The following is a 10,963-nucleotide window of genomic DNA, read 5'->3' as shown; positions in this document are numbered from 1 at the left end:
ATTCATATTCCCATATCCTATGCCATGTTCTATAAGTTCTACAAGTTTAAAACTTAATTAATTATCATGATCACCATTCCGATCACTGTCGATTTTGTTAAGTGATGAATCTCTCGTGTTACGATCTCCTTTACAGTCATTTCCTAATGATCAATTATACACGGATACAGAGTATCCTCTCAGCTTGAGATCAATTCGCGATTCTGTACTAGTGTCCCTGAATAGGTAGTTAGTAAAGGTACTTAAGATCACAGACTGGCAATCAATTGTTAGAAGCTTGAACGGTTGCGTAGTTCTTCGAATGAGAATGAGCTGCTCCTTTCACATTAAGATATGGAACGAAATTAATTAATAAATATGTTGCTCTTAATTATTCATGTGCAATGGTCTCTTCGACGTCCAGACTCTCTTGAATTTGGATTTAATTGATATGAATCGAGGTACGATCTGCATGTACTCAATGCATACATAAACCAAAATGCAATGTACTCCACTTACCTGAATAGCATGATACTGATAGATGTTCGTTGATACCTGATGTTTGAAAAAGTCTATTAGTTGCTTGAAGAAGTTATCAAAAGTGTGTCAGCGACTAACATCTTTAAACCCCCTAAAGAATATGTTTTTTAAAAGCAAATTGATCATTATGATCGTCGTATGCACATCTTGGTGCAGTTTTGATTGTAGCTAGTGAAAACAATCCGCGGGCTATCTTCTCGCTTTGGTCACGCTTGAGTTAAGACCCCAATTCTACCATTTGATTGCGTCCTGCACTCACACACTGCCACACGGGTCTACGCACAGCTGGGCATTCCAGATGATAACGCTCTCATAAATACGTGTCAGTTCAGTTGGCTTCGGTCCAGCGCAGTCGTACGCAGTCGGTGGCAGCAGCCAGAACTCCCCGGGCAAACAAGCGTCACACGGTGGTGGGATAACAAGTGAAACAGCTGACCACATAAAGTGAGACCTAGTGAACCGTTTCCGCCGACGCAGCTTGCATTGACCGGCCGGTACTTTACGCAAAAACCCGTTTGCACTTGTCGCGTACGGTTGCAAGTGCGAGCATTGTTTGTTTACATTGCGACACGTTCGATCGGGAGTCCGTGAGTCGGGGAGTGAAGTCGTTTCATTCGTGGCGAGCTCATTCGGTGGTTCGTGCTCCCGCTCACGATGACGAGCGATCGGGGCGACCTCTGTGTGCAAGTACTCGAAACTGTTCCCAATTGCGGGCGGGTGTCTCGACTGTCGGAATGTTTTTCAAATGAGTTTGCACGTGCTCCGAGCTTCATTGTGCGGTGCAGTGGAAGGTAGTGGCGATGTTCTGATCTTCTGATGGATCATGTCTTGCCTGTCTGTTTAACTTGGACTGGTCTTCTGTTTCGGGATCTATTTTCTCAGAGTGAACATTATTGGCGAGCATGTCGACTACTGCGGATATCCCGTATTTCCGATGGCCATCGAACAGACGATCCTGCTGGCAGTGGCCCCTTCGGACGACAATCTTCTGCACATCAAGAATGCCGATAGCAACTTCAAGCCGTACAAGTGCAATGTTCTCACTTTTAGGTAACTGAAAGGTTCAAGTGTACAATGTTTTGTTAGTAACAATCCCCTTTATTACTTTTTACTTGACTTCTTCCCAGCATTGATGTGCCCAGTGTTGGTGGACCGAACTGGTATCAGTACGTGTTGTGCGGCGTGAAAGGAATACTGGAAAACAACACCATACAGCACGACGCCCCTCGAGGCATGATGATCATGCTTTCCGGCAACATTCCTCCGGCTTCTGGACTTTCCAGCTCGAGTGCCATCGTCAGTGCCACAGTCCTCGGAACAGCGTACATGCATCATGTGAGTGTTTTACCACACAACCAAACCAATCCCGAGCTTCAGCGTTAACCGTCTCCCATTTCAGGCCACGCTGAACAAACAAACTCTTGCCACCATTTCGGCCGAGTGCGAAAAGTTCATCGGTACTCAGGGCGGCGGTATGGATCAGGCCATTGCCTACCTAGCACAGGAGGGATGCGCTCAGCTGATTGAATGGAATCCGCTCCGAGCCACTCCGATTCAACTGCCAGCACATGGAGTGTTCGTCATTGCCAACAGCTTGTCCGAAGCGAACAAAGCGGCCACTTCCGATTTTAACCAGCGCGTTGTGGAGTGTAGACTCGCGAGCAGGTAGGTTGCAATGTGTCCATCCCGTACGGAACACCCTCTAACACGATGTGGGTCCCTAATTGTGCAGACTGTTGGCGAAACAGATGAAACTGAACTGGCGCGATCTGAGCCGTTTCGCCGATCTGCAGAAGGCGCTTGGATATTCTCTGGAGCAGATGGAAGCTCTTGTGCATGCCAATCTGGTGCTGAATGTGTACACTAGGACGGACTTGCTAAAGCTGCTGGAAGTCACCGAAGAGGACTTTTCCAACAATCTGCTCACGCCAAACACACGTCATTCGCAGACATTCAAGCTCAGGCAGCGAGCGTTGCATGTTTTGCAAGGTAAGCCTTCGTTTGTGGCGTTTATAGTTCGCTAATGCTTTCTTCCCGCTCGCAGAGTCACTTCGGGTGCAACAGTTTATAGAAACTGCCAGATCGAATCCAGACGATTGCATTGCGCGCATGAAATCGCTCATGAAGCAGTCGCATGAATCTTTGCGCACGCTTTACGAGTGCTCGCACGAAAACTTGGATCGGATCGTTGAAATTTCGGATCAACTAGGCGTAGGAACGCGTCTTACTGGAGCAGGGTAAGTATTGGCAAGGGGTTGAAAGAATTCGAGGGCTGTAATACACTTATACGCGACTCTCTTTTACTCGTAGATGGGGCGGATGTGTTGTGGCCCTGTGTGACGGTGAGGAGGAAAGCAAACGCTTTGTCGAGACGCTGAAAACGGAGTTCTACGCCAACATTCCTAAAGCACAAACGTGCGATATTGGTACGCTGTGCTTTGGCACCAGCCCCCAAAGAGGAGCCGAAATTTACGCGATCGATAAGCAAAACAATATTCTGAACCCATCGGCTTAAACTGTAGATTCCACTTATGAGCTTACTTGTAACTGTTCTTTCAATAATCAGTGGATAGATTCTTTCTTAGTTTAGTTGCCATGTTCAATTATGCCATGGCAAGTGTTTTCGCCAATGTTTCTTCTATATACCTTGGCCACAAAAAACATAGCCAGCCATTTTAGCTTTATTCCACTACATACTACGATAGTTTATCTCTAGTGCCTTCAAACATGAGCTTGTGTTGTGCTTTAGCCGATTAACTGCAATGGAAACTATTAAGAATAATAAGTAATATGAATTATATGATAATACAGCTTACAAAAAAGCTAAATTGCAACAGTGTTTTTGGAGTTTTGGTCAGTTATAGGTTAAACACATTGTAATTAGATTATAGTAAATTGCAAATAAAACCTAAACATAAAGCATTGGCATTTTTAGCTTTATTTAATCACATAATTTTAACCAAATATGTAATATATCATGCTGTTCAAGTGTTCACTTACGCATGACATTAATTGTTGTTTGTTAATCTTTATAAGAATGATAATCTTTAAAACCGTATTAATTCTGATGAAAAATATATTTGCGATAATTTTTTCCATAAATTTATCTAACCCACAGACAATACTTCAAACAGTCTTATTGTTACAACGGCCACAAATGATGTTTATTATTGTTTTATTGAAATTCATATAACAAGGCAGTCTTAAAATAAATGATAATTATTCATGTGAACGGCGTCTATGGCTTAATTCGATGGGTTCAGAATGTTGTTTTGCTTATTGATCGCGTAAATTTCGGCTCCTCTTTGGGGGCTGGTGGCAAAGCACAGCGTACCAATATCGCACGTTTGTGCTTTTGGAATGTTGGCGTAGAACTCCGTTTTCAGCGTCTCGACAAAGCGTTTGCTTTCCTCCTCACCGTCACACAGGGCCACAACACATCCGCCCCATCTACGAGTAAAAGAAAGTCGCGTGTAAGTGTATTACAGCCCTCGAATTCTTTTAACCCCTTGCCAATACTTACCCTGCTCCAGTAAGACGTGTTCCTATGCCTAGTTGATCCGAAATTTCAACGATCCGATCCAAGTTTTCGTGCGAGCACTCGTAAAACGTGCGCAAAGATTCATGCGACTGCTTCATGAGCGATTTCATGCGCGCAATGCAATCGTCTGGATTCGATCTGGCAGTTTCTATAAACTGTTGCACCCGAAGTGACTCTGCGAGCGGGAAGAAAGCATTAGCGAACTATAAACGCCACAAACGAAGGCTTACCTTGCAAAACATGCAACGCTCGCTGCCTGAGCTTGAATGTCTGCGAATGACGTGTGTTTGGCGTGAGCAGATTGTTGGAAAAGTCCTCTTCGGTGACTTCCAGCAGCTTTAGCAAGTCCGTCCTAGTGTACACATTCAGCACCAGATTGGCATGCACAAGAGCTTCCATCTGCTCCAGAGAATATCCAAGCGCCTTCTGCAGATCGGCGAAACGGCTCAGATCGCGCCAGTTCAGTTTCATCTGTTTCGCCAGCAGTCTGCACAATTAGGGACCCACATCGTGTTAGAGGGTGTTCCGTACGGGATGGACACATTGCAACCTACCTGCTCGCAAGTCTACACTCCACAACGCGCTGGTTAAAATCGGAAGTGGCCGCTTTGTTCGCTTCGGACAAGCTGTTGGCAATGACGAACACTCCATGTGCTGGCAGTTGAATCGGAGTGGCTCGGAGCGGATTCCATTCAATCAGCTGAGCGCATCCCTCCTGTGCTAGGTAGGCAATGGCCTGATCCATACCGCCGCCCTGAGTACCGATGAACTTTTCGCACTCGGCCGAAATGGTGGCAAGAGTTTGTTTGTTCAGCGTGGCCTGAAATGGAACAGGGTTAACGCTGAAGCTCGGGATTGGTTTGGTTGTGTGGTAAAACACTCACATGATGCATGTACGCTGTTCCGAGGACTGTGGCACTGACGATGGCACTCGAGCTGGAAAGTCCAGAAGCCGGAGGAATGTTGCCGGAAAGCATGATCATCATGCCTCGAGGGGCGTCATGCTGTATGGTGTCGTTTTCCAGTATTCCTTTCACGCCGCACAACACGTACTGATACCAGTTCGGTCCACCAACACTGGGCACATCAATGCTGGGAAGAAGTCAAGTAATAAGTAATAAAAGTGATTGTTACTAACAAAACATTGTACACTTGAACCTTTCAGTTACCTAAACGTGAGAACGTTGCACTTGTACGGCTTGAAGTTGCTATCGGCATTCTTGATGTGCAGAAGATTGTCGTCCGAAGGGGCCACTGCCAGCAGGATCGTCTGTTCGATGGCCATCGGAAATACGGGATATCCACAGTAGTCGACATGCTCGCCAATAATGTTCACTCTGAGAAAATAGATCCCGAAACAGAATACCAGTCCAAGTTAAGCAGACAGGCAAGACATGATCCATCAGAAGAGAAGATCCTCACTACCTTCCACTGCACCGCACAATGAAGCTCGGAGCACGTGCAAACTCATTTGAAAAACATTCCGACAGTCGAGACACCCGCCCGCAATTGGGTACAGCTTCGAGTACTTGCACACAGAGGTCGCCCCGATCGCTCGTCATCGTGAGCGGGAGCACGAACCACCAAATGAGCTCGCCACGAATGAAACGACTTCACTCCCCGACTCACGGACTCCCGATCGAACGTGTCGCAATGTAAACAAACAATGCTCGCACTTGCAACCGTACGCGACAAGTGCAAACGGGTTTTTTTGCGTAAAGTACCGGCCGGTCAATGCAAGCTGCGTCGGCGGAAACGGTTCACTAGGTCTGACTTTATGTAGTCAGCTGTTTCACTTGTTATCCCACCACCGTGTGACGCTTCTTTGCCCGGGGAGTTCTGGCAGCTGCCACCGACTGCGTACGACTGCGCTGGAGCAACCGAAACCAACTGAACTGACACGTATTTATGAAAGCGTTATCAACTGGAATGCTCAGCTGTGCGTAAACCTATGTGGCAGTGTGTACGTGTATTGGGCAATCAAACGATTCTATTAGGATCCGCTGAAGCATATTGTTTGCAGAAAGGTTAGGTCGACGATTGTGTGTGATAAAGTTTATCAGCATTATCACACTCAGAAGCAGTTTTGCACGAGTGCTATCTGTGGCAAATTTCTATACACTTTGCGTTGGCGATGGAAGCCAAAATTGTGATGATTTTCGTATTCTTTTCCCCTGGAAGAGTAGAAATACAAATCAACATACGAATTTCATACACCAAATAACAAGACAACAAGAGTGTTTTTTGTGTAAATTTTATTGATGTTCCCCTTGAATCTTACTAAAAGATTAAAATACTCCACGCTGCTTATCATATGATGATTGGTGAAAAAAACACAGACCCAATTTCATAGGCCAACCAATGAATGCTTTTAAGAGCAGCTTATGACCTATAATCAATCCAAATCGGGGCTAAACATCATTTTGCTCACGACCACCAACCAGATGTAACTTTGTGGGTGCTTGAAAAAGCGATTACAACATTCTATGAAACTGTCTTAAACGAATATATCATTGCTTTCAATGAAATCAAGGACCACAATCGATTTAAAGTGCACTTGTTTCATACAAACCTCATAAAAAAGGAGGTGCATTTGAAAATAAAATTTTTAACTCTAACTTTTCAACCGCTAATTCAAATATACACGCTGGCATACTTTTCTTCGACCTGTCACATCCTTTTTATACCAGCACGAAACCAGCCAAAGATTTCGACCAGCGCTACCGAAGTTTGACAGTTCGGACTGCTGAGATTCTACTGTGTTTGGTTGCTCAATAAACAAAAGGTTGCAAAAGCAAAAAATCGCTTCAATCACAATCCAGGCATAGAAAACGAATTTGGTGAAATACCTGGAAATGGACGCCATAGAATCCCAGCTGCATGTGCGAAACAAGTGTGAACAGCTACAGAAATCGATCAAAGAGCTGTACGAGTGGGAAGAACGCATGAAAACTACAAATACTGCCAAAGCTCCACCAGCGGATAATAGTGAGGTTAGTTGAAAGAGATACAGAAGTGTTGGCTAAATGTTGAGACAAAGCCATAAGGGAATTGCAAAACTGCCCATTTTGTAAAATCGTGATGAGTACCGATTTGTTTTTTTTTTTTACAGAATAAAACATTACCGCCCGTGCGAAGTGATGTGAGAGCAATGAGCAAATTCTCCGAAGACAAAGCGAATGTCGAAAAGCAGGATCAAGCAGAGGGTGAAAGTAAGTTAACAGCGTTTGAAGTAGTTTAACCTACAAAACTACTATTAATCCGCAAATAAACATTTACCTTGTACAGCTGTGAACAAAAAAATGTTGGCCGATGCCGAGATGCTCAAGGAGAGAGGCAATAAGCAGTGCAAGCTGGGAAACTTCCAGGAAGCAATAGAACTGTACAGCCAGGCCATTGAAACGTACGGCGATAATGCAGCGTACTACAGCAACCGTGCGTTGTGTTACATGAACTTGGACCTTTTCGACGATTGCCTTGCGGACTGTAGCACAGCAATCGCAAAGGATCCCAAGTACATAAAAGCTTACTACCGCCGGATGCAAGCGTTCGAACGTTTGGGCGAGAACGAAAAAGCTGCCACCGAATGTCGCGAAATATTGCGCCTTTCGCAGGATGAGAATGAATTGAACACGGCAAAGCGAGATTTGGCCCGAATAGAGAAACGCCTAGAGGCTTCCCAAAAGTCAGCGGCATCTTCACCCGGCAAAAACAGCGCTACGTCAGCGGAAATGGATCCAACACTTGCACTGGTGAAGCAGGAAGCCGACAAATATAAGGAGCTTGGCAACAAACATCTCGCACGGAAAGACTTTGAAAAGGCCGAACGTAGCTACACGAAAGCGATTTCTCTGTTTGCCGAGGAAGCCATCTATTACACCAACCGCAGTCTGTGCTATTGGAATCTGAAAGATTATGACAAATGTTTGGCCGATTGCAATAAGGCAATACAGCTGGATGAAACCTATTTCCGGCCCTACTATCGCCGAATGCAGGTTCGGGAACTTCGCGGTGCTTACCAGAGTGCGGTCGAAGACTGTCGCAAGTTTATCGAGTTGGTCAAGGACGAAAAGCAGAAAGGGACAGCGGAAAAAGATCTTTTGAGATTGGAGCGACTGGTCAAAAATGAACAGCCCGCCAAGCAAGCGTTCGTTTGGAGTGAAATCAAGAAAAATGCTAAGCTGATTAAGTTTATCCAAAAGCCACCGCATCTTCGATCGAAAAAACCACTTACCCGTGTAGCCATCAAAGACCTTACACCCTGTCCGATTGTAATCGACAACAAAAATCTTCCACCCCCGTCCAAGTGTAAACCGATTCCGGATGCAGCGATCGATAAAATGTTTAACAACAATACGGGCGAACGATTAATAGAACCGGAAGAGCCAACCAATCTGGAACATCTGTTCCCGGCGCATTCGAAAAAGCTTCGCAATCTCTTCTCACCGCCTACTACGCCAACCGAACAAAAGAAACCCTTCGCGCCGGCAATCAACAAAGCAACGTCAGCGACAGGAACGGTCCCGAAGAAAGCGGCAACCAACAGCAGCAGTAGCAGCAGCAGCAGCGCCACACAAGAGCAAAAGGATAAATCCGCGAAAAAGGTGGAACCAGTGCAAACAAACCAAAAGAAAATGGAAAAAGGAAGTCAGGTTCGTATTGAAAGTAGTATCGTGGTGAATAGCCCTTTTTTAAAAAAAAACGTGTACAAATTAACCCGCTTAAACACCTATTTCACTCCACTCATGGACGAAAATCAGACAGGGTAACAGGGAATTAAGGAGATGAAAAAGAGAGAGAATGATAAAGAATATTACGTACATTATTCTATTCTAAAGTATTCTGTACTCCGGAAATGTTGTATTGGTTGTTATTTAATGGGGAATATTTTTGCAACTTATATTCTTTTTTTATCTGGCTACTGCGGAGAGCAGAGGTACCAAAAACAAATAGAAGCTCACTTCAAAAAGACAGCGACTCACATGTGCTACCGACGGCCCAAAACTAGTTAAGGGGAAACACTTGTAGCTCTAAATTGCTTCTTTATTTTTTAAGGATTCAAACGAAAGGCATCCCAAACCGGCTACCGTTCCCGTTGTGACCCCCTCGATGCGGCCACCCACCACTGTTCCTGGCGTTCCAAAGACAAGTGCTCAATTTTACACCACCTGGAGTGGATTGGACGAGGATTTGAGATATCAGTACTTAAAGGTAAGAATATTTTGACACTTTTGATATTAAGGCACTGAGAATCAACACAGCTTTCCTTTTCCCTCCCCTTGCAGACGCTTAGCAGCACACCATCGTGGCGAAATTTGCTCGGCGCCGGCCTGTCGAATGAAATGTTAAGTGAGCTGTTACACATCCTGCAGAAACGGTTCATTCCCGACCGGGTCGAGGTAACGACCGTTTTAAAAGAAATCGTGCAAAACGAATCGATCGGCATACTGTCACTAATGATGGACGGAAAGGATCGCGAAGGTATGGGGTCGAAGCGTTGCGCTGAATGTTGACAATCTCTGCCATTTATTTACTATGCAATCTGTCTCTTTCGCGTTTTACAGCTACGGAACAGCTGCTCAAATATATGGAAACTAGCAGTGTAAAGAAGGACGACATAGAATCCATTCGGAGCAAACTTCTATAATGAATCGCGGAGAACCGTGGTACTATAACTTCACCGTGCGCAACTGAATGATGAAAAAGAAACCGCTTAAATTAGTAAACCTACAGTTCCCCAAACGTACTTTCCATCGTGTTCACAAACCAGATCTTTTACTAATAATTATCCACGTGCACCATAGGTAGTAGAGTTGCCAAGTTGCTCCATGATTACAAATAAAGAGAATTTAAACGTTCCAAAAATAACATTTTATTTGTCTAGAATTGCTTTCCCTGAGCGGAAAGAACTCACGTGTATCATGAGTTTAAAAAGTTAAAAATGACAGACAAAAACCACTTTCGTAAAACAACGTCGTTTGTTTTATTATGTTTTGTATTGGCATTAGCTCCTTCAATTAAAAAAGGGCTCTTTGCATGGGTTTAAGCCGGAGCCACTTGTGTTCGGGGGTGTTTCCGTTAATTTTACCCATTCATTACTGAGTGTGTTACATGCCCGTACAAAAATGGAACAACAAGTAAGATCTCCCCCAACTCTATCCGTATATATATTTCTTTAATACTACAATTTCGTTTCTACGTTCCTTTCCGGTCTGCATTCAGTCAGCGCAAATAGTCTCTGGTCTGGTTTGCAACAACTGACACGCTTTGTCCCCCACACTGTGTGTCTACTTTCCATTGTCCTTCTGCTCTCCCTCTCTCTTAAACGCTCTGTATTCTTGTTGTACACGAGCATGCTTGCGTTCGGATTGAAATTTTAGATGTTTTTTTTTTCAACGCCTTACAACATATTCCATGTCCTCCTGCACATTGTTTTACCTTTCTAAAAGACATCTGTTAAGTTTTTGTTTTGTTTGTTTTACCATCTAATATATTTTTTCTGCTTTTTACTTGGTTTTTCTTTTTTTCTATCGCTAATAACAGCGCATAGAGTTTAGAGCACTTTCAATACATTTGGTTTGCTTGTGTATGTTGTGTAAGTGTGTGTGTGGTGTGTGAGTTTTTCTTCGTTCCGCTTACTTGTTTGTTGCTTTTTCAATTACATTTAATGTACTATTAATGGCGCGACTTCGCTTTTCTATTTCCTCCACTGCTTCACACACTAACACAGGCGACAACACGCGCACACACACACTCTTACTCCCGCAAGTGGGGTTGTGTAAAGGAGATGAAATCGTACAGGTTATTAAAAGTTCAAATAACACATTTCAAGCTGTTGGCGCTGTGAATGACGTCATACGCTTGAAGTGGTTGGTTTGTTTGTATGTGTGTGTGTGCGTGTGT

General features: G+C 44.3%; 3 protein-coding genes across 3 annotated transcripts; 2 read left to right on the top strand and 1 right to left on the bottom strand.

Moving 5' to 3' along the window:
* The first annotated feature begins 1,173 nt into the window (after nt 1-1,173).
* On the top strand, nt 1,174-3,034 carry LOC128712189 (N-acetylgalactosamine kinase-like). Its single transcript, XM_053807084.1, has 7 exons — nt 1,174-1,310; nt 1,402-1,569; nt 1,647-1,854; nt 1,919-2,184; nt 2,252-2,508; nt 2,564-2,756; nt 2,830-3,034. The coding sequence occupies exons 1-7, from the start codon at nt 1,174-1,176 to the stop codon at nt 3,032-3,034; spliced, it is 1,434 nt and encodes a 477-aa protein (XP_053663059.1).
* Nucleotides 3,035-3,764: 730 nt separating this feature from the next.
* Nucleotides 3,765-5,622, bottom strand: LOC128713116 (N-acetylgalactosamine kinase-like). Its single transcript, XM_053807979.1, has 7 exons — nt 5,486-5,622; nt 5,230-5,397; nt 4,945-5,152; nt 4,615-4,880; nt 4,291-4,547; nt 4,043-4,235; nt 3,765-3,969 (listed from the first exon to the last, which is right to left on the bottom strand). Exons 1-7 carry the CDS (start codon nt 5,620-5,622, stop codon nt 3,765-3,767), a joined length of 1,434 nt encoding a protein of 477 aa, XP_053663954.1.
* A 1,293-nt stretch (nt 5,623-6,915) lies between these two features.
* On the top strand, nt 6,916-9,707 carry LOC128713975 (RNA polymerase II-associated protein 3). The gene is made up of 6 exons (XM_053808850.1): nt 6,916-7,053; nt 7,173-7,272; nt 7,349-8,712; nt 9,116-9,271; nt 9,346-9,541; nt 9,625-9,707. The coding sequence occupies exons 1-6, from the start codon at nt 6,916-6,918 to the stop codon at nt 9,705-9,707; spliced, it is 2,037 nt and encodes a 678-aa protein (XP_053664825.1).
* The last annotated feature ends 1,256 nt before the right edge of the window (nt 9,708-10,963 follow it).

Source organism: Anopheles marshallii, chromosome 3, assembly GCF_943734725.1.
Source record: "Anopheles marshallii chromosome 3, idAnoMarsDA_429_01, whole genome shotgun sequence".
NCBI classification, from domain to species: Eukaryota; Metazoa; Arthropoda; class Insecta; order Diptera; family Culicidae; genus Anopheles; species Anopheles marshallii.
This window is presented reverse-complemented; position numbering and strand designations above follow the sequence as displayed.